General features: G+C 40.9%; 2 protein-coding genes across 3 annotated transcripts; both read right to left on the minus strand.

Moving 5' to 3' along the window:
- Window positions 1–3,217: 3,217 nt before the first annotated feature.
- LOC311002074 (uncharacterized protein) lies at window positions 3,218–10,649 on the minus strand. Of its 2 annotated transcripts, none has more exons than XR_014596217.1 (6): window positions 9,716–10,001; window positions 7,585–7,727; window positions 7,230–7,353; window positions 7,015–7,108; window positions 3,862–4,064; window positions 3,218–3,351 (listed from the first exon to the last, which is right to left on the minus strand). XR_014596217.1 is itself a non-coding variant. In XM_083993293.1 (6 exons), exons 2-6 carry the CDS (start codon window positions 9,813–9,815, stop codon window positions 3,608–3,610), a joined length of 918 nt encoding a protein of 305 aa, XP_083849419.1. In that variant the 5' UTR covers window positions 9,816–9,913; window positions 10,592–10,649; the 3' UTR covers window positions 3,224–3,607. The 2 variants fall into 2 exon arrangements, 1 of the variants encoding a protein (XP_083849419.1); XM_083993293.1 differs by adding an exon at window positions 10,592–10,649 and having other exon boundaries at window positions 3,224–4,064; window positions 9,716–9,913.
- Window positions 10,650–13,473: 2,824 nt separating this feature from the next.
- Window positions 13,474–27,800, minus strand: LOC311001939 (interleukin-13 receptor subunit alpha-1-like). Its single transcript, XM_083993118.1, has 9 exons — window positions 27,513–27,800; window positions 25,963–26,117; window positions 24,202–24,349; window positions 23,993–24,092; window positions 20,402–20,571; window positions 20,146–20,267; window positions 19,787–19,928; window positions 15,519–15,618; window positions 13,474–14,648 (listed from the first exon to the last, which is right to left on the minus strand). The coding sequence occupies exons 1-9, from the start codon at window positions 27,583–27,585 to the stop codon at window positions 14,480–14,482; spliced, it is 1,179 nt and encodes a 392-aa protein (XP_083849244.1). The 5' UTR covers window positions 27,586–27,800; the 3' UTR covers window positions 13,474–14,479.

A 27,800-nucleotide genomic window follows, 5' to 3' on the forward strand; every position in this document is an offset into this window, starting at 1 on the left:
ATCAGATTTATTTGCTTAACTTTCAAATGATGTCAAATGACCAGCTCAGGAAATTAAATAAATGTCACTGCAAATATTACAGTGTTCCAAAAAATATTAACACTGAATAAATGATGAAAAACCCACACTGAACTTTTCTTCAAATGCTTTAATAATCTAAAAAAAACAAAAAAAGAAGTGGATGAAACAGTAACAAGCTACAGTAAGCTAACCTGAAGCTGACTCCAGCTGCAGAATCACCACAGACACTGCAGAGGAACCAGAGACAGAGGAGTGTGGCGCCCATCGACACATTCAAACTGGCAACTTTACAGTCTGTAAACCAACATTCATACATTAGTATTTTCAGAAGTAGCCTGCATCTGTCGTTTCACATTCATGGTAGGAAAGAATGAGGTATGAGCTGCAGCATGTGGACTTCTTCGGGGTCCTCTCGACAGAGCGGCTGAAATCTGTTTTCATGCCCCAGAGCAGAGAAATACACAAAATCTCAGCAGAAATGAAAACACCAATGACCGTCAATTAAGAACAACTGTAAATCTCTAAGTGCAAATCTTTTTTTTTATGCTATAATTGTGATATTAATGAGGGTAGATCTGATGAGATGGAAATAAATAAATGCTCTGACTGACTGGCTCTAATGTAATGGGCCTTGTATGCGGTTTATCGTCACTGAGCAGTAGAAAAGCAGTAAGCAGTAAGAAAAAAAAAGACTAAAATGCTGATGTGTTGTCCCTGGTCAGGTATTAATCAAACAAATTATACGTTTTAAAACAAACATAATGAACATGCACACACTCATCTCAGCAGCAACAGTGACATAATTGGGATATAGGTTATCTACTGTACATATTATCACTATATTACTATATTATATCAGCTCTATTCATTCTAGTTGGAGACAGGTTTATTACTCCAATAATTCTCCTAAAATAAAAAAGTTGTCCAAGTTGCTTATCTCAAAGATATTGCATTTAAAAATGATATCAAAGAAGGAAAAGTGGGAAACTGTTCTCTCAGTGCTTGTTGGATACAAAAATAATCATCTGATTTACAAAAAATAAAAAAATAAAATTACTGTCCGAGGATGTGCCGCCACAGAACTTCTAGTGACAAGTGCTTGTTTCGAAGAGATCGCACGGTTTTTCCTCCAGTCAGTGTTACTGCAAACCTCAAGTGTGGCCCATTTCCACTGAAGCTTTGGCTTGCAGCAACTGTAGTATGTGTCCAACGAGTCCTCCAAGAGAAGGACCCGAAGCAGAGGAGCACAACTGGGAGGTGGGAGGGGCTTATTCCTCTTGCTATCCAAAACAGTAGTTCCTGGGATATGAATTGTGCAAATTTCCCTGTGGTTTGTAAGTATGACATATCGATAAGGAATGAAGATAATTCTGGCGTTTAGTGCAAGGCAGTTCCATGGAACATGTTGAGTCAAGATAACCGCGAGGGAAGCTGGATTTCACCTGCATCTGTTTTGCAAACAACATTTAGGAATGACATAGCTGCCATAGAGGTTTGAGTTAACATCTCCCTCGAAACACTCGACGTGCCAGGAAAGGGCTGGTCCAAAAGTATTGACGAGCAGAAGGACCGTTTCGCAAACGCTCATTGCTCAGAATCTCCAGGACTCATTAGTCAAACAGTAGAGACTCCCATTCTCTTTGTACTGTAGAAACAGATTCACACTTTCACCGCTGCACACGAATGTCAGTAGTCTGGATTGTATTCGTTCTGAGGATCCATCACCAGGGTGATTTTACAGTTCTCCTCCTCCTCTGCTGGGATGTACAGATCGCGAATAGTGCTCTGGTGTGATGAAAAGAAGCAGATGTTAGTGAGTGAGAGAACGCCTCTTAAAACTGAGTTTAAATGCAGCCGTTGGTGTGAAAAACTAGGCAAAACAGCTACAAAACAGTACTGTATTAAAGAGAAAGTTTCTGCATAGTTGTGCAGACCTCCCAAAATATTTAATAGCAGCTCTGATACATTTTAGCAGATGAGACAATCGGGAAGTAAAACAGTTACCTTGTTGTTATTGTCATAAATATCACTGAGGAAGTCCCGAGGCTGAGGTACTTTGGGGAAGATGTGGTCCTTATTTCTGTAGAGAGAGACAGTCAAATGTTAGAGTCGAACGGGAAGGAGGCTGCAGCAGAGTCAAGCAAAAAAAAAAAAAAAAGGTGAAGACTTTACATACTTCCTGCAACACACAAAAGTCAGGACCGCCAGGCCGGCAAAAACCAGTGGGATGATGATGGCAGCGCACACCACCGCATTAGAGTATGTATCTGCATCTGCATCTGCATGTAAAAAACACCAGCCACACCAACATTACACAGGTTTTTTACAGAGAGCTTCCAAATGTAACAGAGTAGATTTCTTTCTGGCACATCATCATCATAAAACAGCCTCTAGGTGGCAGAAACATCTTCAAATCCTTTACTGTAAACTGCTCTCAATAGTAGGACTGTCATAATGATGAAACTTAAGTTGGCAATTAATTGCCATACAAATAATTGAGATTAATATATTAATTTTCCGATCATTTTATGCATTTTATATCATAGTATAAGCCTAAACATAGTTTTATAGTACACCTTATGAAGAAGAAGAAGAGCCATGTATTGGTATTAAACATGGGAACATACATAAAAATGACATTTCTGTTTAATTTTAGACTTTGAAACTACATCCATGATGCTAATGTCAATACATGCTCATCGAAATGCGGTCGGTGAGTATTGATTGATTGATTAATTAAAATAACAAAATAACGATAGAGACAAAACAATATATTGATCGAAAATGGAGCCATTAACAAGTGTGGGTAGCGTAGATTCATCCACATTAATGTGAGACTTTTTTATAACCAAATAGAAACTCCTCGTTGTCCCTTTAACCCATTTTATCAATTATGTAATAATTGTGACAGGCCTACTCAATGACTCATTTAAAAATATAAAAGAGACCAAAGACTACCAAAAGACTGGACGTCACTCCATGGTGTGCTGCCATCTTCAGACTTTGCTTTAATCTTTATACGGTACTGACACTGAGGGACCTTGACCAGCTGATATGATGTTCCCCGTCCGGCGTTTTTTTCCTGTTGGAAATTGAAGGAACAATTGAAATAGTGATTAATCAGCTCTACAATAGATATGGCAAACAACAACAGCAACGACAGTAAAGACAGAAAGTGTAGTGTTGTGTTTCTTGCCTTGCTGTGACCACACTCGGTGTAATTAATCACATACTCCCACGGAATGTCAATGTCAGGAGGAGTCCAGCTGATATTGAAATTACCCCCATCCTTGTGCCTAGTGACGTTCCATTTAAGAGTAGGTGGTTTCACTGTGCAGAGAGAGATATGACAAATATTAACAACAATGTAGTCGTATTATCATTTCTGGATTGTGTCACACTGAGACGCATGTGCACACCCATTCTCACCTAACAAAAACTAAGAAATGACAGGAAGCGACTGTGGAAGCGCAACATTTCAAATTAGCACGGTGCCAGCTGCGTCAGGGTTAGCAGGGGAACTGGACCCAGGCTCTGGTAGCCTACAGACATAAAAATTGGTGCAGTGCAATGAAAAAAAAAGATTTCATTGAAAAGTAAAAAAAAACAGGAAGTTACACAAGAAGCAGGAACATGCAAGAAAACACATAGGAGGTACAGCGAGGACCAACACAGGCGAGGAACGCAGAGCATTAAACAGACGAAGCAACAAAGAACAATGGGAAGACACAGAGGTTAAATACGCAAGGAGAAACAGGACACAGGTGGGGGAATGAACACAGGTAATCACAAGAGGGAGAGCACAGGAAAAACAGGAACTAAACAGGACGAGACACAAACCAAGATTCAGGAATTTTTTGAAGGTGTTCCTGGAGAGGTCGCCGTTCACTGTTCCGTTAAACAAGATGGTCACGCTGTGTCTGTTGTTCGCCTCCAGATTACAACCAGTCCTGATGCCCCCATCGCGAATGTATGACGGGCACTCTTGTAAAGGTGAGGAGGATTTGTCTGATATAGAAACGCTAAGATCCTCTTTCGCCAATCTTGGAAAGACAGAAAAAAAAGGATGGTTAACTTCCAAGCCCATTATTCTGGAGAATTTAAAATAAACACATCAATAAAACAATGCCTTATTCAAACGTTAACCTTAAAATAAAATAAAAACCTTTGACCTCTGACCTGGTTTAAGTTGGTTTCATCCCATCATTATCAATAAGTGTGAACAGTTGTGTCCCCTGTCTTGGAATTAACTTGCATAAGAATTCTGTTATGAATGGGTTCAGGCCACTGAGGATTTGATGTAACTTTTTTGTAATTCAGAGAAACTGTAATAAAGAGATCATGCATATTCAGTTAAGCATAGATTCTACCAATTAAGCCAGGCTACTGACATAAAACTGCTGCTAGCTGGAGGTGCTAACAGCTACCCAAAGAAACCCTAGCCACTTAGCTTACTAACTAAAAACCCTCCAGGTGTGGCCAAACTATTGTCTTGACAGTTATTTAATAGTTGCTTGACAGTTGTCTGGCAGCCTCATGTTGAAAACAATGGTCCAGGAAATCAGTACAGCCAGCCAAGAACTGAAGTAGTTTGTCTAACAGAGATTTTGAAAATGAAGGGATCAACCAATATGGTGTTGTCAAGGCCAATACTGATACCCATTAAAAGTAATGAAGGTAAGTAGTGAAAATGGACAATACAGATTACAGTGAAAATGCCAAATATCGACCAATATTATCGGCCATGCCGGTAATCGATCTATCCCTACTCAACACATTTAAAGCAGAAGTAAGCGATCCGGTCGTTTTGGCTAATGCTGCGTTCCAGGCAGGCTTTTGAAACCGTAAGTTACAGCTTCAAGTCACAACTTACGACTTTGTAGCATTCCAGGCAACCCACAACTCGCGTTTCTCCGACCTGTTGCCTGTGAAAGTCACTATAACGGCCACTCGTAACTTCCGACCCGTGAACTCGCACCAGATCGAACTGGTACGACTTCACAGGTCGGAAAAACACGAGTTACGGGCTGCCCTGAACGCACCATAACTTCTTGTCAGCCGATGGAGTTAGCAGCCCCCGCCCTCGTTATGGATCTATTGGTCCTCGTCCCTACGTCACCACATTCACGCGCATCCCTTGGCTGCACACACAGCTCTCCATGCCGTTCTCTCTCCTCATTGGATAAAAATTGTAGGATACAAGAAAAGTTTTCTCCTCGGCTCAGAGCAGAGCAGAGTGACTGACAGACCCGTGTTTCGGTCCAAACACTCTATGTAAGTGATTGCTGTCGGAAGATAGAACGATTTAAGACTTATATTAACACAAAAATATCGCTTACTTCTGCTTTAAATCAGTTCTCAACAGATATTTTACACATTAAAACAACATGTAATCCCCTAATGGAGAATAGTCAGTAGAATCTGTTGCTCTGGACCTTTTACAAGTTCCAGCTCATTGTTTATCTGTACACATACTGTTTTGTTTTGTTAATGTCATTGTGTAAAGCTAGTGCTCAGCATCAATAAGCTAGCTTGGAACAATTAGCAGCTTCAGGGAGAGGCCAAAAACAGAGCTATAAAAAGAGAGTGAACACTGGACAAAATTCAAATCAATGCTATATGCTATATGCTATCGCTCCATAGCTACTACACACTAACGGTAATGGTGATTATGTATCATTGTTGTGTTGACAAAGTGGTCAGACAAAGTCAGTGCTACGTTGTTGCACTAACTGATCCACAGATTGCCTGTGACAATAAAGGTGTAGTCTACTGTTTGGTTCGGCAAAAGATACTGTACATAATGGGTCAAAGTAGGAAAGCTACTTACGCAATGACATTAACAAAGTGGAAATTAGCCACTTGGCTACAATCCCACATATTTACATGTCAATGTGTCCATCAATATGTACTGTTCCCATTTTTTTTTTTAATAAATCAATCTGAAATCTGAAAAGTAATGCAGTTGGTGTCCGCCTCAGTTCATATTTCTAACATGAAACATGTGAGATGTACAGTCACCAGGGGCCATAGGTATTATAAAGCAAGACATGTAATAATATGTATATTTTACAGAAAACTGGAAGTTTAGGAACTATTTTCAGATGCAGAATAATTATCATTTTAGTACAAGTGAGTGTTTACAGCACAAGGATAGGGTATGTTCCTTCATTCTCTGGTAGTTTTGGATAACTGTGTAGCTCCTTGATACAACAGAATAAGATACAAGGATGAGTGGATGTGCAGACTTTTGAAGTTGGTTTTGTTTTTTTCCACAGGATTTGTTGAGATTAGGAAAAGTGTTGTTTGGTTGTGACATGACGTCAGACTTTAGGAGGACTTGCTTGACTAACACTGATAGGAGACAAAACTTGACTTGGGCTTTTTTCTTCAACATTTGCATTCTAGTGTCCCCAGACTATCGACTGCAGGAGCTTGCTTAGCATAAATACAAAGGTTTGGTTTGCAGGCGGAAGCAGAACTTAAAAGAATAGAGGTTCCGCATAAATGTATTGTGCTAACCCCAATCCACAGTGACTTGGGACTGTCTTGTTTGTGACTTGAATGTATTTGTGAAATAAAGATAGGCAAACTGAATATGTTGAAATCATGCAATTTCACATTTGGTTATTGGGTCATGAACTTTTTAAAATTAGCCTCTGTTATTTGGTTTAAGCTGGCCGGAGATAACACTCTGCCCCCTCCACTGAATGCTACATTACCAAGTATAGCTTGGACCCCGGTTGACATTTCTGCTGGGGAGTGATGAAAAGCTGAGCCATTAAATATACGGAATTTAGCCTGAATTGAACCCAACTCCGCTTACACTTGGGTAGACTGTGGCTTGTGTGTGATGAAACTAAAGTTAACCACTGTTTTGCAAGAAATATTGCAATACGGCTTACTCATGTTTACGTAGTAATAATGGGTTTCTACTGAAACAACACTGAGCTGTGAACATGCACAGCTAGGCACACAAAAAGTAATACATACATATAGAAAAAACGGAGATCAGGAACAGAGCTGACCCATGAGCACCGAGAGCGTTTGGAGGAAATGACGTAACACTCCAATTTCTTCACAATATCTGAGGGGAGGGAGAATAAACAAATACACAAACATGGATATGTGACTCAAATAGGTTCTTAAAAACATTCAAACTTTAAGAACAAAAGCTATTAAAGGTAATAAAGTGCAAAGGGAGCTACCTGGGTAAGTTTTACGGAGGTCAGCTGCCTTACTTTCCTTGCCACCACAGAGAGTTACAACAGTCAGGTGCAAATATCCCCCTTCCATCACTATGTTAGCAGACCAAGGAGGTGAATCCACCGTCTTTATCCACCAGCAGACACACACACAGAAAGAGTGAACAATCAAACCATTATTTCAGATACAGTAGTGATTGTTTATGCAAAAACTAAAGATTATGAAGGGTTATTCACAGCAGTGCATTGATATGTGCATATCTAGGAAATATTCAAACGGTTTTACTCATAACTCTATTATGTGGGATACTTTGGTGCAGGTGCTATATTTACCAAGTGGAGAAATGTTAACACTTACTTCTCTCTTATTGCTGTTTTTTTCATTGGTCTCTGACTCGACTCGATACTCGCAACCTGCCTGCTGGGATGGTTCCCAGGTCAACTTTGGATGAAAATCATCTTTCCACGCCAGGGATAAATTTTGTGGTGGTAAGATATGGCCTTTGATAAGAAAGCAGAAAGAGCACAAATTTGGCAACATAAGACTTCCTTTCATTTAGCCTACTTGTAAAATCACACAAACATTGGAACAAAGGAATTACCCGCTGCTGAGGGAAAAGAAACACAAAGACGTGATCTGACTCACTGTTATCCTGAGATAACAGCCATACAGTGTACCAAAAGGTAACTGCCCCCTTCCTGATTTCTTCTTTTTTTTTGTTTTTGCTTGGCATATTTGTCACGTTTAAACGTCATCAAACTAATTTTATCAGTCAAAGATAATAAAGTTAATACAAAATGCAGCTTTTAAATGATGATTTGAAGGGGAAAAAAGCCTTCCAATCCTACCCGTCCCAAGGTGAAAATGTAATTGCCCCCCTAAACCTAATAACTGGTTGTGCCACCCTCAGTGTCAACAATTGCAATCAAGCATTTGCGATAACTGCTAATGAGTCTTTTCACATCGCTGAGGATGAATTAGCAGAAAGGCAGAGGAAATATAAAAGAGTTGTTTAAATCAGTTTTTGAGCATCAACAGACTGTTTAAGATGAGTCAGTGGGATTTAGGTCGAGACTTTGGCTAGGCCGCCCCCCAAAATCTTTATTTTTTAAATTTTTTTTAAGCGATTCAGAGGTGGACTTGCTGGTGTGTCATTGTCCTGCCACAGAACCCCGAGTGTGCTTGAGCTAGAGGTCACGAACCGATGGCTGGACGTTCTTCTTCAGGAATTCCTGGTAGAGCAGAATTCATGGTTCCATCAATTACTGCAAGTCGTCCAGGTCCTGAAGCAGCAACGCAGCCCCAGACCATCACACTACCACCACCATGTTTGCCTGTTGGTATGATGCTCTTTTTATGAAATGCTGTACTACGTACTTTTACACCAGATGTAACAGGACGTGTCACGTACACCTTCCAAAAAGTTCAACTTTTGTCCTGTCAATCCATAGAAGTTTTCCCCAAAAGTCTTGGGGATCATCAAGAAGTTTTTTTGTGAGACTAGTGCTTTGTGATCTTTTTGGTCAGCAGTGGCTCAGCGATGTGAAAAACTCACTGCCAGTTATCTCTTAATTGCAGTTGTTGCCACAGGAGGTGGCACAACCAGTTATTATTATGTTTAGAGGGCAATTACTTTTTCACATAGGGCCAGGTAGGTTTGGATAGCTTTTTCCCCTAAATAAATAAAATCATCGTTCAAATCTGTCTGACATGCTGTGGCATGACCTTAAACAGGTCGTTCATGCTAAAAAAAAAAGCCTCCGGTGTGACTGAATTAAAACAACTGTGCAAAGAAGAGTGGGACAGGATTCCTCCTTAGGGATGTGGAAGACTCATTACCAGTCTTGCAGTTGTTGACACTGGTGCCATAACCAGTAATTATATTTAGGAGGGCAAATACTTCTTCACATAGGGCCAGGTAGGTTTGGATAGATTTTTCCCCTTCATAAATGAAATCATCGTTTAGAAACTGCATTTTCTATTTAGCTACTCAGGTTATGTTTGTCTAATATCAGAAATTGTATGATCATCTGAACATTTCAGTGTGAAATAAGCCTATGCAACAAAAAAAAGAAGAAGAAGAAAGAATTCAGGAGGGGTGGGGGGTGGAGGGATACTTTTTCACAGCACTGTAGACATGGGCATTTATAGATCACTCTCTAGGTCTGATCAAATCCTCTATTACATTTGTAGGATCTTGATATTAAACATTTCCCTTGTAGGCTATATTATGAAATCTTCTCTTCTAATATACCAACATTAAACTGACTGTAACCATCTGGGCACTAATGTTTTCATAGCTATCTGTCTGGTCATAACGTGTCTGGGTTTATATTCAGCATTTTGGTCATAGATCCTGTTGATTTACCGAATAGCCTAAGACGTGACGTCACTACTGGGAAACGCACGTAACCTACGCTGAGGCACAACTGGAAAAATCCCGTAAGGAAGTAAATAAAAACGTAACACGAAATACACGAAGCCTTACCGGAGTGGGATTCAATCGATAGAAAGATAACGTCTAACACCAACAACTTTAAATAACTTGGAAACATCCTGCTCGTAGTCCCTGAGGCTTGTCTGGTCATGAAGTTTGTCCCTCCTCAGCTGTTGGTGTCAGGACGAGACGGTCTTCCTCCGCGCGCTCTCGTCTCGCGCCTTGAGGCAGGAGTGTAGCCCGCCGCCGCTGGATGTTCCGAGAAAAGTAAAATATAAATTGAAAAAAAAAAGAGGAAAGTAAATGTCCGCGTGTCAGTTGCTCACACACTGATTCTCGCCCCGGCTCCTGCGTCTATACAGATTAGAAAAGGCTGGAGCGGGGCGGAGTGCTTCCGTTTTTTTTCTTCTGGAGAAGGCACGCACCAGCGACCACATTACACTTACTGAGAACAAGAGTAGGCTGTGGTTACTTCTACAAGCTGCTGGTACTGTAGGAAAACTACAGTATAATAATACTTTAGAATTGACTACTGTGATTCAATAGAATGTTAGTGTTTATAAAGTAGCTATGGCTATTAGTTCCTTATGGTTTTGGGGCACTATATTAACTGTAGTTGTAGCCTACTATGTTTTTCTAACACCATAGATATAGTCTAACTGTAAGATGACTAGTTACAAACACCATATTGTGATAACAATTTTACCATAAATTCAGCATAATTAACTTTACAGTGTTATTGTATGTTTCTATAGTAGGTTTTGGGGGAAGAATAGAATATAAATAATACAAAAAACACAGCAGTATGTTGTTGTTTTTTAAAAGAAACTAGTTGTATTAGCATAGGCTAGTTAAAAGGATAGTTAAATGTTTTGGCAAATTTGCCTATTGGCATAATCCTTATAGTCATAGGAGTAGGCTCATTACCTTTAATTATTGGTGCATGTTCTTTTGAGATCAGAGTGGGCTGCTCAGTGAACAAAAGGTGACTGGACAGGTGTCCTTCATCAAACTCATAAAATACACGGTCCAACAAGTCCAAAACGCTCTGATGGACAAGTTGTGAACTACACATTTGCAGATCTAGTGTTGTGGTCAAGACCATCTAACCCGAAACCGATCCAAGACCAAGGTCAGAGCATACTGGGACCGGGTCAAGGTCAAGACCGGTCTTGAGTACTACAACACTACTGAGAACAAAAGCAGGTTGTGAATATTCCCACAAGCTGTCTGAGGTTAACTGTTAGAAGGCTCGACTGTACAAGCCTACATACTCTTTTTGGTACTATCCTCAAATAAGGCACCTGAGCTGTGACTAGTTGTATAATATAAGGATTAAAGCATCATCTTGTGACCATTGGCTGTTGTCCAATTGGACAAGATTCTAGCTAAATTGGATTCACATTCTAACCATCCAAAGGTCATTCCTGCTTCATTATTATTGGGGTAACATTCATTAAAGCAGAAGTAAGCGATATTTTTGTGTTAATATAAGTCTTAAATAGTTATATCTTCCGATGGCAATCACTTACATAGAGTGTTTGGACCGAAACACGGGTCTGTCAGTCCCTCTGCTCTGCTCTGAGCCGAGGAGAAAACTTTTCTCGTATCCTACAAGTTTTATCCAATGAGGAGAGAGAACGGCATGAAGGACTGTGTGTGCAGCCAAGGGATGCGCCTGAATGTGGTGACGTACTGTAGGGACGAGGGCGGGGGCTGCTAACTCCATCGGCTAACAAGACGTGATGGTGCGTTCAAGGCAACTCGTAACTCGTGTTTTTCCGACCTGTGAAGTCGTACCAGTTCGATCTGGTACGAGTTCACGGGTTGGAAGTTACGAGTGGCCGTTATAGTGACTTTCACAGGTAAAACAGGTCGGAAAAACACAAGTGGGTTGCCTGGAACGCTACAAAGTCTTAAGTCGTGACTTGAAGCTGTAATTTACGGTTTCAAAAGCCTGCCTGGAACACAGCATTAGCCAAAACGACCGGATCGCTTACTTCTGCTTTAACTAAATAAAAATGTTTCTTTATTAAGGGTGCTCCGTGCCAATCATCTGAGAGGACTTTGGTGGAAATCTTCACAAGAGACTGACTAACGGGATGTTACAGCTGTGGCCACACTGATGAGTCAGTCCATAAACAGATGTGACAGGTTTATTACATTTCTAATTAAAATGTGATCACAAAAAGGCAAGAGACTGGAAAAAAACGCTCCTCGAGTCCGGCAGAGACTCAAACATCAGGGGTGAAAAGATGACAAAGTTATCGACCCCCCCGGAACTAAAATGTGGATCAACTGACAAATCAAATGAATAGGTGAGAGAGAAGTTGACATTATTTCTTCTTTTGCTACTGTTACAGTAAGTAAGAAGGGAAGTAAGGTTTATTTGGATGGCACATTTCACTGTTACAAAACAATGTTCTAAATGAAGTTGCCAACACGGATGAGGAAATGGGTTAGTAGGAGGCTATAAAATAAAATGGAGCAGCAGACCAATCAGAAACAATTTCATCCAGGTACTCCATGAATGTTTTCAGAAGTGTGGGAGCTGCAGTGATAAGGATAAGGTTATACATCTCAGCTTTCATAGCAGGTTAAAGGGGCAGCCATTAGTTTTTGCTCAGCAGACCATAAGAGCCCAATTGGCTGTAAAAGGGAGGAGGAGGTTACAGTAGCAATATACTGGGGGTTATTTGACCATACATGGCTCCAAATGTTGGCAGCAGTATTTTAAAATACAGTAGAATTTGAATGGAAGCCAGCTGCAGAGCAGTTAAGCGCTTCCGTCTTATTTGCATTTTACTGACAGCAGCTGTTAGCCTTGTAACTGTTGATATCCAAATATTTTAATGGTTTAGTCTGCAGGACAAAGTCCACTCATGAACTCAAACAGCCACACAGTCCTCTGTTAGCTTTCAGTGACTGACCGGAAGTATACACAATGCTCCATAGCTACTGTAAATATAATAGAGGAATGTTTAATACTTGATAAGATAAAGTGGTCTACAAAGTAACAGACCCAAGAACACAGTTGTAGGCTAACATTAGCCAGCGCTAGGAAAGTAACCTTGCTCACAACATTGACCAATGTCCAAGTGAAACTGTTTCTCAAAGTGAAACTGATGATTCATCATGGCCCATGGGCCAAACACTGAGCCACCACCCAGGCTGTGTCCAGTCTGAACAGGCTTAAACAATGAAACGGAGCCAACTCTGACCTTTCCAAAAGTTTTTTTGTTTTGTGTTTTTTATTTATCAGAGCTGCCTAGTTTGCCAACATAACAACATAACTGTTTGTTCAGTCCTCAAGGAAACCAAGGGAAAAAGAGACTGAGGAAATCCTTCACTGATGATAACGGTAAAACTGTAAAACAATAAAACATCTGTAGTCATATCTTCCCACCTTTTCACACTGTCCGTGGAAGAAACATTGTAATAAGGCGTTGGATTTCCCCAAATGAGCCTGACAAATCAGTCCACAGGGTGATAAGTGTTAAAGGTTAGAGAAAGTATTGTTTCAGTTACGATCCAATCAGTTTCCACATACAGTAGCCTATTGACATTTTAAGAAATGGCTGTTTTACATTCTCTCCATGTAGTATTTTTTAAGGAAGTGTGCATTTCTAATGATGATGTTGCATTTTGGACTTTGGGTGTGTGGTGAAAGAGGAAGCGGATAGAGGATTACTCAAAAATAAAACAGACCTGACAATGTTGAAATCAGTTTATTGTACACTGAGATGCCTTCACAATCTGTCATATCATTGTTGTTCTGTCCAAAAAAAAAAAGCTGTGTAGGCTACAAATGTTTTTTCTAACAACAATGGTCTGCTTTTTTTTTTTTTTTTTTCTTTTACTGTATTTAAAGAAAAACTTGTAATAAGCATCCCAAATATGGAAGGACATTTGCTATCTGGACGTCAAAGTCAGTGTCAGTTTGTCAGTTTGTTTCCTGACCGACAACAGAGAAGTGTGATTCCCCGTGGTCTTCACTAATCACAGGTCACCAGACGGGAACAGAGTGCGGTTTGTCTCGCACTTTGATATCCAGAATTCCATTGGAGCTGCACCTCTCCTGTAAGTCCGATCGAGCAGATTAAGCCTCTTGTTTTTTTCTTCCATGCACTGGCACTTGCTTTGTCCTGTGCTATTTGCCATCCACTCACCCAGTCAGTTCCTTTCAGACAGCATTTGTATCCACGCCAAGAAAGCTTTTCTTCCTCATAAGGGAGGCTGAGGCAGTGCAGTCAAGTCTGGGGATCACCCTCGACAGAAACGAGGCAGTGCTTTTACCACTTACTGCTTCCTGCCTATTGTGTGGCTGCCTTGATGGCAGTCGCACGGGCATTTCTTGTCATTCCTGTGTGATCAGGTGACTCCGTACAGCGGATATCCAGGCCTACACCAGCTCCTCTTACTGGAAACGCTGCCCACTTTAGCCTCCACTGTTATCCATGCTGTTCTTCTTCCCGTGTGCCCAGCAGGGGGGATGTCAACAAACTCTTTTTGTTCCCGTTTGTGTCTCTGGGTCCTTGGCTCCCAGGATTCAGTGCATCGCCCTATCCCGCCTCACAGTAAATCCCTGGACAACCCTTAAAGAGCAAGTGAACAGAAGCTGAAAACCTTGTTTTTACTGCCCTCTGGTAGTTAAAGTCTCACACAGTCGACGCACAGAGCACATTCCCGCTTCCAACCAGAGGAGGTCAGTGAAACGTGGGTTTTCAGCCTGGTGTCGAGTCACTCTGTAAAATTGTTCCTGATGAATTTGCCCAGAGAAAGTCGTCCTGTGCACACGCAGATGTCGGTATAGCATCACTGGAGGATGCCGTTTTCTGTCACCAGCGTTATTTTGCAGGGCTCCACGGGCTCCGGCACCGGCGTGTACAGGTTCCCCGGTCTCTGATCTTTGTTTCCGTTCATCATCATTTCCTTGAATATTGCTGAAGGGTCTGGTATGATGGGACAAAGGATGTTGATGTGCCTGCAAAAAAACAAAACAAACATGACATCAACAGACAGGACCAGACGCAGAAAACACAGAAATACGATACGTCGGCAGGCAGATGATGTTTTTCAGTTTGTTAGAAAACAGATCGCTGTTGTATGTTGTGCAAAATCATGGTGTGCAAGTACGCTGCCTGCAGGGAAACTCCTGCAGAAAGGGGACACTATTTTCGGGCAAGTGTGAACATGATTTTGTGACGTCACAGTTTATTTGGAAGTAGAAATTGCAGTTCACTATGCAACTGTAACGGATGTGCAATCACTTAACCATAAAGGACGTGGCTACATAGCATTGCAATGTGCAAACTGCAATCTTGATTTAAAAGTTCAGTTGATTTAAAGGTCTCAACCATGCAGGATGTGCATTCCTTTCCTTTAACTCATCTATTCATTGTATTTCCTTTTAAAGACATCCTTACCTGTACCTACAGGTACAATCAAATACTAGAGAACTCTGGTTGCACCAAGATGCATTTAGTTCCCGGTAGAATTCTGTTGAAAGGTGCTCGACTCAAGTTGAGTCATGTTAAAAATTACAAAAACATCATATGAACTCTAAGTTTACAGTAAGTGTTTGTCTAGTCTTCGTGTTTACAGCCATTTTACAATGATGAACCTCTTCTTCTTTTGCGGTACGATCAAAAGGCACCCAACTAATCTTGTCTACAAGCTTCAGATGTTGCACTAATCTCGGTTTCGTCACACATCTCAAATGCCGTTTCACGAAATTCAGCATTATGCAATTTGGACAAAGTGAGATCCACTTTTTTTTTTTGCTTAAACATCCTAAATGATGTAAATGTGGGCCGGCGGTTTTGTTTCGCAAAAGAAAAGAAAAAAAACGTACTTCCTGAAGCAGTAGCAGGACAGGATGACGCAGACGAACAGAATGATGGGGATGACGATGGCAACCACGGTGAGCGTCCCATCAGGAGGCCGGTTAGAACCTGTGAAGAACATGGGACCAGGTGTTAGTCAGCTCAACCACATTCCCCCCCAAGTCATAAACTGAATACCGAAACCGGCCCACTCATTAGATCCTTCAGCATCACTGTTTTAGCTCAATTTATTCTGACGTGATACTGTAGGCTACTTGGATAGGAAACTGTTGCAACACGCAAGGAAGTGAAGAAACGTCTCAGTCTCACTGCAACAGTTGAAGTCAATGAGACGCTTTAACTGTTTTCTCTTTTCCCAGTTTGACTTTGTGTTTATTGACATCATGTCAGCGGCAATGACTGAAACTCATTACAAACACTTGTGAGTAGTGTAGACACATTCTGCTCTACATGTGGAGTCTGCTAAACTGCCCTTAAATCTGTGACTGAGCTCCATCCGCAGCATTGCTGGGAATAATGCCGGGCTTATAAAATAACAGCGTCACTAACGGTAATCAAAAGAGTTTCTGTTTCCCCTGTTTTAACGCTGTTACTGTGGGTCTCATTCATGAAACGTGAGTAAATCTGTGTGTAGATTTGCACATAAAAGCTCACTCTACTAAAACTCTACTCCGGATTCATGAACGGTGCGGGAAACTCAGATTTGATCGTAAGCACGTGTGTAAGATGATGAATGCCAACCCATTGTAAACTAACAACACGCCCCCGGTGATCAGCAATTAGCATAGATCTCCATACATGAATAGCCATATAAGGAGATCCTGACCACCATATTAGGAGGTAGGTGCAACCTGTTCACCTGCAGCCATGACGCAAACGAGGAAAGAGGGAGAGAGAAAAAAAGAGAAAGATTGCGGATCGAAGTCATTTTGGGTGAAGTGGAGTCCAGAAAAAATATTTAATTCTCTTCTGTTAGTAGTGTGACTGGAACAGGTAATCAAAGGCTGGAGGGGAGTAACAGATGTAGTGAATTAAGTAGGCTATCATTGGTTTATTAAAGAACCTTTAAGAAGTAAAGCCAGAATAGTTCAATATGAAACATGAAAAAAAAAAAATAATAATAAAAAATACACACAACTACAGAGCTACAGCAGCGACTGGAGGAGGAGGCTCTTCACAGCCTCAGCTGTAGAGGAGCATGGTTGTATCAACACATGAAGTTATATACAGTAGGCAGGTTATATTGTTACAGAAGCACTAGCCGTCTGTCACAGCTCCATCCAAACCGGTGCCGACTGCGCTGCTGCGCAGGGTGAAGTGTGCATCCACCGAGCGTGTAGCAACACAAAAAAGTTTTTTCCGGTTTTATATCAGATTATTATCATCATAAGATGGAGCCTTGACGTGTTTGTGCGTGTCCGATCCCTAAAACGTCTCTCTCTCCAAATATTTCTAATTGTTTGTCATTTTTAAATTACGTGTTTCAAAGGCGCCGGCGTATTTTGAACATGAGAGAGAGTAATACGGATTAAAATTGTAATTTTCAACAGTAACAAGCAGTATTTATTTGTATTCCTACATTTACACAAGCGCTACACACAGTCCGGAGCAGGTGTAGATTTTGTGAGTAGCTACGAAAAAATCAGCACTACTAAAAGATTGATGAATGCGGAAATCCACGTATATTTGAGCTGCTCAGGGTTTACACACAAATCCGTGCTGCTCACGTTTCATGAATGAGACTGACAATAGAATGCACCGTTACTTGACTCAAGAAGTCCCGTCACAAAATAATACACCCGTTCAAGTGTACCTGATATAGGCCTACACCTACACACATTTCAGTCCATCAACTAGTCGGAAAAAAGACGTTTATCTGGAACTAGCCAACTCTACTATTAAAGCTTAACAATTGCAATAAAAGTATACAGTAATAGTTATTATTGCCCTCATCTATTTGGAATATAGTTATTGTATTAATAACATCCTTCTATGAGTATTGGTTTTAATTATTTCACAATGAGAGAATTAATTGGATTTGCCTGCCAATTACTTTCTATAAATTGCTGTAATGCAAACAGTAGTCCTTTACTGTATATCAAAGTTAACATGCTCTCTTTTGCTTGTTGCATTTTTAAAAGTACATTTGTACGTTCTGTTTAGTTTTTTCCTCTTGGGGTCAAATTAACAGTCATTGGAATAACAGCATTATAAAATAATGGTGCTAGTTTTTTCAGTAATGAGTAAACAAAAAAGTTACCGTTTCTCCGTTATAATGGCATTACTGTAACTGACAATAAAATGCGCCATTACTTGACTCAAGAAGTCCTGTCACAAACTAATACACCAGTTAAAGTGTACGTTATATAAACCCAGCACTTGAACAGGTGGTTAGGGTGGCAAGTCCAAGTAATTTGACATATTTAAGCAATTTTTTTTATTAAAAAAACGCAATAGTTACTTTTCCTGGGAATTAGTTACTTTCATAATGTAGTAATTCAGTTACTAACTCAGTTACTTCTTGGAGAAAGTAAGTAGTAACTACAACTAATTACTTTTTTAAAGTAACGTGCCTAATACTGATCAGCAGTTGTGATCTTTAAACATTCACAGCGATGGTGGAAAAAGAGAACCGACCCCTCCGCCTTTAACAACTGCTCCTTTTGGCAGCAGTCACCTGAACGCAGCTTTCTGCAGATGGGATCTACACAGCGTTCAGGAACAATTTGAAATTCTTTCCCACAAAACTGCATCAGCCATTGTGTCAGGGGAGGGATCACTCCTTAAGGCAGATTCTTTGTTTGCAATCATCGTGGAGGAGATTCAGTAGATAAGTGTTTAAGGTCATTGTTCTGTTGCATCGAAAAATGTTTAGCGAACTCCTTTTTCCATTTATAGACAGTTTGTTTGATTGTGGACTGATGGATATCTGAACTCTATTCAACTCTGTGCAAATGAACATGAAAGCAAAGTCTTCTGAGATGTAATCGTAGTTCAGATTAACAGATGTTTTGTTTGTGTTGCAACTCCTGACTCCAATCAGCTTTTGTTGATACCGTGGCCAAGCGGTTTCCATACTGGGTGTTTTCCAAATTACACCGTAAACCTTGTGTTTAATAATCACAAGAAAAATATTTGAATAGACTGTGTTTCCTCTGACCATATTACAAAGGCACTATTTGTAGGTTTTTTCTAGTGCTGTGTACCCAACATGAGTATTTACAGCTGTTAGAGCCTCAGTCACTGTTGTGTATTTAATACAAGAGGTTAGAACATGTCCTCTAAACAGCATGAAGGCTCGGTGTCTAGTTATCAGAGAGTGTTGAGAAAAAAATAATGAATAATAAACGAATGACCTTATGACTATTGCAAACATAAATATTATTGCATTGATAGAAAAAAATAAAGTTTTTTTTTAATATTTGCTGTAGTACAGTATCAACAGGGTGGTGCAAAATGGGTCCCTGGCCAGAAGCTGAATGAATAAATGCTGTTCAGGGGGTCTTGTTATGGAAAAGTTAGAGAAATCCTGGCCTAGTATATTGTATAGTTAAAGGTATAATGTGTAGGAATTCCCCCCATCTAGCGGTGCGGTTACATATCGGAGCGTATTCTTGATGTTGCATTCACGTGAAATCGGGCAGACGTCAGACAGACAACAGACGCTGCATGTAACAGGATAAGTGGTCCGCCAAAACAATACAGGCGTGACAATATGTTGTCATGGTGATGTCGTATTGTTTACCTGACCCACGTTTTACCGTCTTTCTCTCCGGTTGGTTTGCCGACGGCCGTCTGCCTGACTGCACCTGAATGCAACACCAGTGCCTCCGTCCTTCCTCACACTACACAGTGGTGACAGTTTTAACAGGCGCTACCTGGAAAACTTTCTCCCTGAGCCGACAGCGCCGGTGAGTTTCCGTGGTTACCTACGGTCACGCTGCCACTGAACGTAAAAAATGGCGATGCAACATGGCAGCCTCGGTTCGGTGCGCCCCCCCCCTGTATATTTGTAAAGACTTGTAACAACTCATTCTAAGGTACGAGGAAGCTTTCATTTGTATGCGGGTGTGATTCGACTTCAGTGAAATACGTATTTATGCAAGCTATATTTGATATTTGCTAATAAAAAGCCAAATAAGTTACATACTGGGGCTTTAAAAAAAAAAGTAAGAAATGAACATATAAGGAAAAACTTAGCCATTTACTGTACAAATCTTGTTATTGTGTATTAAAAAATGAAAAGGTAAGTAAGTAAAATTGGTGGGACACGTACCATATGTTACCACGTCACTCCAGTGGCTGCTTATGTCTGGACAAGCATTCTGGATAGACGACACGACTCTGGACTTGATCTCGTACAGGCAGTTTTCATTATAGGGCATACTATAAGGGTTGTCCGAAGTGGAGATGACATCCTAAAAAAATACACATGACACAGTGTTGCACTTTGTCAGGTATGTCATCTGCATAATCCATATTAATACATTAGTTGTAAATGATCAAAACAGACATTTTCAAAGCATGCACTGCAATTATGTAATGCTTTTGTGGAAGGACAGAACAATTCATTGAAATATTATCGAGAAGGAACTATTCAAGCTGCAGCATAAACAGTTAAACTTGACAACTTACCTGCTTGTTGCATTGTGTGACATTGAACTGGTATTTCAAACACCCAGCCCCAACGCCTGGAGTTTCCCAGGTCAGCTTTAATTTACCCTTGTCCTCTGTGATGTTCAGCTTTGGAGAATGGACTAATGGGGAGATTGTGAAAGGACAGAGAAAAGAAGACATTTTTACAACAAAAGAGTAAAAACAAACCTGCTATGAATAGATATGTGGCTTTGTATAAATAAATCAGTGATGATTTACAAGAGAAAACACCAACCAAGTGGCTTGGCCATAAAGGTGCTCCACGCAGTTTCAGTCTTCACATGAACACAGACGTCCAGTCCGTACCCAGGGACATGCAGGTAACATCCTCTCCTTCCTCTACTGCTGTAATACTGACTGCAGTTCCTCCAGGCATTTCTAGATTCCTCCGTATGTCCACACTTCCTGCAACGACAAAATGTGGAGGTGATGGAGACGTTAGAAACATGGAGAAGGCTGCGTTTGGAAATGACTGTGCTGATGCTGCCATTCCTTCTTTGGCCACTGGAGGTCCTCGCTGCATTGAGTTTTTCACAATTGCCAAATTTACTCTAATGAAAAGTTGTTTCATTTAATGGATAAACTTCATTTTGACATGTGTTTATGACATAATCAGTGCAGTGTTTGATATAGCCTATAGCGCTTTAGATTCTGGGTGTGCAACTTTAGTATTTTTGAATTTGAAGGTTGTGAAAACATGAAACTTGGTTAAGATAATGTGAGAGGAGTCGCAAAAAGCTGCAAGCAGAGCAGCAAATCAAATATCATCCGTCTGTAAACAGAGGAGGGAAAAAAAGGCAAAAATGCCAAATTAAAAGCAGATTACACTGTAAACACAACTGCCAAACAAAACTCTGGAAGTGATTCATTCAGCCTCAGAATCCCAGAATAAATCCTGGACTAGGTCTGGGGACTTCGCCCACACCACAGGGCTTCTCCTCGTGAGAAAACCCCTCTGCTCTCTCTGGGTCCAGTCCAGCAGGCTTTGAGCTGTTTCCCTCACTGTCATGGTCACTTTCCCAACATCTCCTCCTCATTTTACCCACACTCCTCCACCTCCTCCTCCCACGCTATTCATTCAGTAAATGTGTTGAGGCTGCTGAGCCGTCTGTGTTTTGCTGATGGAGAACCAGTGTAATATCCCTGTGGATGGATGAGGTGCTGCTAAATGAATGGAATTTGTAACGCTGTCGACCCTGAACGAAGCGTGTCCTCAGCCATCACAGCCTGCACCGCTGAGAGCCAGATGAGCACTTTGATGCAGATGTGCAGCGGAGGAAAGCATATTAAAGCCTTTCATCCCTCTGTTGTCATCGGAAACGCGAGGTCCCTCGTGACCGCGGTGTTGGAGCTCGGTGACGAAGACCCAGCAACAACATCAGGGAAATTCACAATCATTTGAATCACTGAGGATCCGTCAGACAGACACAGTTCTGGTTCTGGTTCTGGTTCTGCCACCAAACATTTAGTTTCTTCAGTAGACCAATATTACTCCAGGTTGTAGTCACTGCCTACTCCTCCTTATATAGAGGTTACATGGAGCTTTCTCCTCTCCTCTCCTCTCCTCTCCTCTCCTCTCCTCTCCTCTCCTCTCCTCTCCTCTCCTCTCCTCTCCTCTCCTCTCCTCTCCTCTCCCCTCACTGCCTCTCCTCTACCCTCATCTCCTCTCCCCTCCCCTCCTCTTCTCTCCTCTAGTCTCCTCTTTTCCCCTCTCCTCTCCTCCTCTCCTCCTCTCCTCCTCTCCTCTGCTCTCCTCTGCTCTCCTCTGCTCTCCTCTGCTCTCCTCTGCTCTCCTCTGCTCTCCTCTCCTCTCCATTTCTATGTTGTAAACTGTTTTCTTGTCTGTATACATGTATACAGACATTTCTTTTCGGTCCAAATTGGGTTTGTGAAGCGGGACCAGCACATGGCTGTGCCGGTGTGAAACCCCTATGAGAGGACAACTAGTCCACTCTGCCTTTATCCCAGGAAAAACCCAGTCCGACTCATTCCGGCGGATGTCCCGACCAGTAATTATAGGAACAGCATTGTGGAGTAACAATAATCATTTATTAACAAAATAACTCCTCATGATGCCTTAGTAAAAGGAAAAACACAAAAACAAGCGTTTTATATCCACCCAACGCAGTCAAAAACAGTTTGGTGCTTCAATGCCTGGGCCTACACACACACACACACACCTACTCAGGTTGACTGCTGTAATGGGAGGGAAATAAAAGGAAGTGGGGAACGCTTCCATGGTGTAGGCTACATAAACCATGACAAACAACAAACAATCAAGAGTACAAAAAAGCAGCATTTAGATTAAGGAACAAAAAAAGGATGCTTCACCAAAAATAAAACATGAGAAATATTGCTCCTTCATGCCGGCCCTTGATTGTTCTTGTAGGAAAACAAAACAATTACCAATCCCAATATATGAGAAGCCAAGATTTCAAAAGTGAAACAGTCCATTCAAATTCCTAAAACATGAATCTTCTTTCTTTTGTCTTCCATTTATCATTGTGAAAGAAAGAGGGGGCAAGGAGGTGAAAAAGATCATGGGCTTCCACCAGCGGGAAAATCTTGGAAATCGGCCTGCAAACAGCGGCAGTCCAGTTCCGACGAGACCACAGTCAAGTTTTAAGATAAGCCGATCCACAAATCACGTCAAGACATGACAGCCCTCAACTATGGAGGGATTCTTCCTGGAAAAACTGCATCCGATTCTTCATAACACCAAAGCAAAAGTCTAAACAGACAGGACAACAACCTACTTGCTGGAGAGGGTGTGGACACAATATGGCAGATCATACACATATATTCTGGAGTTGTACCATGCTTAAATCCTTCTGGCAAGGAGTTCAAAGTACTATCAGTGAGGTCTTGCAGTATAATTTTAATTTCACTTGTTTATCATTCTACCTGGGTAATATGGACACAGAATTACCAAAAAAAAGACAGATACCTCCTAAAAATCTTCATGGCTGCCAGCAAAAAAGCCATAACAAGAAGATGGCTCAATACAGAACCTCCCACAGTTAATCAGTGGGAAGCCATAATTAAAGACATCCAAACAATGGAACTACTGACGTTTAGTCTCAGATTACAAAGGGACAAAGGTGATGCCCTCTGGGAAAAATGGAGCACTTATATTACAAGAAGAGGTGATAACCAGCCTTAATGCTTTGTATATCCTGGTTTCAAGAACGACTATGACCATATTGCTGTAATGTATGTGACATATGACCTACTCGCAACCCCACGGTTCCCCCATGTTGTGTTCACGAGTGTTCATATGTATGTGTGCATTTGTATATGAATATGTAGATGATTATTTAGTCATATGGGTGTAAGCGAACTTGTGTACTCAAGATATCACGTGCTTAGACATAGCCTACTGTATATGTGCATATGCTTTAGTTTTTTCTTTTTCTTTTTGATGTTTCTTTTGTGTTTATAAGGGCACAACTTGGCAAGCATTTGTACTATTTAGCCACATCATATTGTACCCATATCTATTTTTGTCTATTATACTGATGCTACCTATGTTTTGTGCAAAAAAACGTGAAAAATAAAGTTAAAAAAAAAAAAAAAAAAAGACATGACGGCCCTCTTACGCCCATCAACAACAATCCAATCCGCCGAGCATCAGACGGAGACATTCAGCCTTCACATACCAGCGCTGCCGTCTGCTTTACATCCGTTTATAAAACAGAAAGGTGAAATCCAGCAATCTGATTGGCTGTTAACTGTGATATAATGAGCGTATACCACAGCTACTATTCTAAAGCCTTATCACAGCATATCACTCCGCGTTAGGAGATAATATGTACGTCGTTCTCACCTGTGGGAGAGCGTCACATTCCGAGATGGTTCCAGTGGGATCCAGGAGCAGTTCAGGCCTCCTTCGTCAAGCAAACAACTGAAGTTCTTCACCACCGCACCTGGAAGGGACAAACACCAGAAGCTGTCACCTACACACATACACCTGTGTGGATGTAGAGTGGTTCATTCGTAGGCCTATTCTTGTTTTTCCAGCTCTCTGGTTCTTACCTTGTGACTCTCCACCAACAGTGATGCTTTTCCACGGGCTGCTGCTGTTGTTACAGTTGATACCAATAGCGTTGACGGTGTACGTGCACCTTTGTGATCCCGCCTCTCTGGTCAGGCAGTCGTCGATCAGATATCTGGACTCGGTGCGCTTTAAAAAAAAAACAAGACAGAGTTTAAATCACCATCATCATCACCGTGGGCCAGAGGTCCACCAATAAGAAGTCAGATCAGGTTGTATCTGGTATTTACACAACAACTTATATGTATTCTGTATATCTATCTTTATTCTATTCTATTCTATTCTATTGTATAAGTATATATTTTTGCACTAGAATATTTTTATTTTATTTTATTACTCGTTTCTTTTTCTTTTTTTCACTCTCACTGCTCAGGCTGAATAAATTCAAAATCCCCAAATGAGCATCGTAATCCGTTCCTAATGATACAGCTGCTATCTTTCAAATTCCAATAAACAATGGGCAATTAAAAGCTCTGTGACATTTAATGCTGCAGCATTGGCAGAATTATTTTCAAACATTTACATGAGTTACTTTTGTAGTATCACTACATATCATTATTCTGCATTATTATTATTATTTGCATATTCAGACATTACGTAAAAAAGGTAGTAATTTGATAAGGGCTCCAGACTAATTTGTTTTAATAGGAGCATAGTGGCTTCTTACTTGAAATTTTAGGAGAACAAGCAGAAACTTTAGGGACGCACAGCGTAAATCGACTTGCAAAGCAAATATTCACATTTCCTTTTCATTCATGATTCTCAAACACATCGGCCTGTCACCTCAACAGATTCTGGATTCTTTGAGTCGCCCCTTCCGCATTTCATTAATGTTAAAAAAACAAAATGCCTCCAATTAGGAGCAGTCTGGAGCCATAATAAATGCAGTGGGAAGAGTATCAGTAAAATTAAATAAAAACAGAAGTAAATAAGAATACAATAACAGAATAACAGAAGTACATACAGTAAAATAAACAGAAGTAACAATAACATAAGAAGTAAGCTGTATGGACAAAATAACATTGAAATGGTGCATATTGACGCTGCGTTGTTTGGCAGAGTGCTGATGGTGCACATGAACGGTCTATTGGGGGCAGTGTTGACTGTGAAGTGCCAGCAGCAGGAAGGAAGGAGTTCTGGCTTGTCTCTACTACAATATTGTTTTTAAAAAGAAAATGATAATCACTCTTTCCAGAGCCAATTCTCAAATCTTGGACGCACGACCACATTTTGACTACAATAAATAGCTCCTGTAGAGTAAATGAGCTGGCTCAATGTGCAAGAACGAAGGACTCATGAGGCCGGAACAATCAGAACAGACTCATTTAGGTCTAATTAGTCCGAAAAACCCCACATCCTGCATTTCCCATAATGCAATTTGATGGCACATGTCAAATGCCCCCAATCTGTTTGGTAAACGTCATTGTTTTGTAACACAAGCTTTGTGTGAAAGATGAATATCCTCTAAACCTATACCAAAACAATCATAGCCCTGATGACATCGTTAGACCAGATTATGTAATGACCGTGCACGTTGTCGAGTAGTGGTCGTAACCAGGAAGTTGAACTCAAATTAAGTGAAATCAACGAGTTGCCAGGAATCAGTCGGAACTTACTGTACTGGTCGACAGTAATGACAATTAGCACAATGCATGTGATCTGTAAGCTATCGCACACATCCCATAATGACACAAGACAATTCTACACCAACATGACATGACATCCAAGAAACTCAGTCTCACCTTGTTGGTTGATCGACCATCCTTTTTTATGGTATAGTTGTACTTGATTTCACAACCCTGTGGCAGATGACTGGGCCTGTGCCAGGACCAGGACACGTTGACTGTAAACGGGTCGAGCCACTTGAATGAGAGGGCTGTGGGCGGAGGGAGGGGATCTGCAGGGGGAGGAAAGGAGATGTTACACTCAAAAACTAGGCCTGTTAATTCTGCTCACAGAGAATTATTGAATCATATTTGAGGCAGCCTACATTGGCTGCATGTTGTTTTTCTAAGTCTCGATAAAATCTACAGGACACGGTTTGGAGCTTCTTCCCTGATGCTCATGTTCATTGTACTCCCTGCTGCTGCCTGCAGGCAGGGAACTACAGTATGTCGCAACAGCACAAGGTGGCAATTGATGCAGTTAAGGATCTCGTTGCTCCTCTACTCTACGATCAAGGTAGTTGATTAGTAACCACAGAGGAATGAAAGGCTCATAAATACCTTTTACTTGGCAGCTGTAATTCCCTTTGTATCCCTAATAATTCCTTTTAGAGCCCTAATCTCTTGTGTCCACATTGAAAAATGAAGTCACCTCACTGCTTAAAGGAAACATGTAACAGGTGAAATCACCTGTGAGCTCCTTGAACTTCTGAACTTCTGACCCTCAGTCTGCCACTTAAGGTGCAAGGTTCAGTTGGGTATAAAAAAAAGTCCAATAGGGTCATATAACATGGAGGAGAAATAAGATGTCAAATTTGACCAAACATCTGTTTGATTGAGTGTTTTGGTTGTTTTTTTCAACATTAAAGGTCAATATATCTTGATATTCAATATAATATGATTGAGTCCAACAAATAGTGAACACTGTCATTATAATGTTGTCTGTTTAAATGTCTAAATTAATAATGATATGTGTGTGTTGCCTTCACTGTCTTGATGTTTCAGAGAAGTTGTAGGCTATGTCTACCATAAAAAAAAAAGAAAAGAAGAGAAATGAAATAAATAAATAAAATAATAAAATAAAAAAGGATTTTAAATCCAAAAGGTCCACGACTCGTTTCACGTCAGCGGAGAGCGCAGCACCTTCCAGAACAAGCCCTCACCGGGCCGCTCACATCTCCATATACAGAGACGAGGATGGAAAGTTGCGCTCGCAGCGCGCACCGTAATGACGGTGTAGACGCGCAACGGGAAAATCACAGAGGCGCAGTTCGCCCGAAAAAGTGTTAAATGTCGTCAATGAGCAGGAAACCCCACACAAATTAATATAGGTTATACGGGAAATGTTTCGAGGAATCTGGAAATGTTCATGGAATATTTCTCTGAATGTGATATAATGTTTTTCTTCGAGAAAAATACATTTCTGAGATGTTTATCACGGTCAAAATCAAAATCTCAGGATCTATAGGATAAAACTAAACGACTAAACGAACAGTGTTTGAGAAAAACAGGTAACAATAAACCCATCAGGGGCTGGAAGTGTTCTGTTCCGAAAATACACATAATTAGACCTACTATGATTTGGTTTTAATTAGGCAGTGGCATCAGTAACTCAGGTGAGTTTTTACCTGCAGCACAGTGGAGCAGCATCACCATGACCGTCCATGACAAGAAGGGGAAAAACGCCCGAATGAGACTCATGTTGTCCCGCAGCGTCCCAGTGATTATTCCGGCTGGAAGCGAGTAAACTCCCTGGGTCCTCTGGATCCCCGGGAAAACAAAAAAACAAAAAAAATCACTCACTGTGATTGTAGGGAGACATCCAGCTGTTAAAAACCCAGGACTGAGGCTTAAAGATAAAAATAGTAAAATGGAAAGAGGACAAGCGGAACAAGTAAAGTAAACAGGGACAAGGA

This window comes from Trachurus trachurus (assembly GCF_905171665.1).
Source record: "Trachurus trachurus genome assembly, chromosome: 18".
Taxonomy (NCBI): domain Eukaryota; kingdom Metazoa; phylum Chordata; class Actinopteri; order Carangiformes; family Carangidae; genus Trachurus; species Trachurus trachurus.

Bases quoted from the DNA above. Each gene is read 5' to 3' on its own strand.
- LOC311002074 (XM_083993293.1), bottom strand. From the start codon at position 9,815: ATGACCAGACAAGCCTCAGGGACTACGAGCAGGATGTTTCCAAGTTAT. The intron at 7,354-7,584 runs GTAAGTGTTAAC...TGGTGGATAAAG, and splicing joins AAAACAGCAATAAGAGAGAA to ACGGTGGATTCACCTCCTTG. The intron at 4,065-7,014 runs GTATGTATTACT...TGTCTTTCCAAG, and splicing joins GATCTCCGTTTTTTCTATAT to ATTGGCGAAAGAGGATCTTA.
- LOC311001939 (XM_083993118.1), bottom strand. From the start codon at position 27,585: ATGAGTCTCATTCGGGCGTTTTTCCCCTTCTTGTCATGGACGGTCATG. The intron at 20,268-20,401 runs GTTGGTGTTTTC...TCTCCCCATTAG, and splicing joins CTTTATGGCCAAGCCACTTG to TCCATTCTCCAAAGCTGAAC. The intron at 15,619-19,786 runs GTACGTGTCCCA...TGTTCTTCACAG, and splicing joins GAGTGACGTGGTAACATATG to GTTCTAACCGGCCTCCTGAT.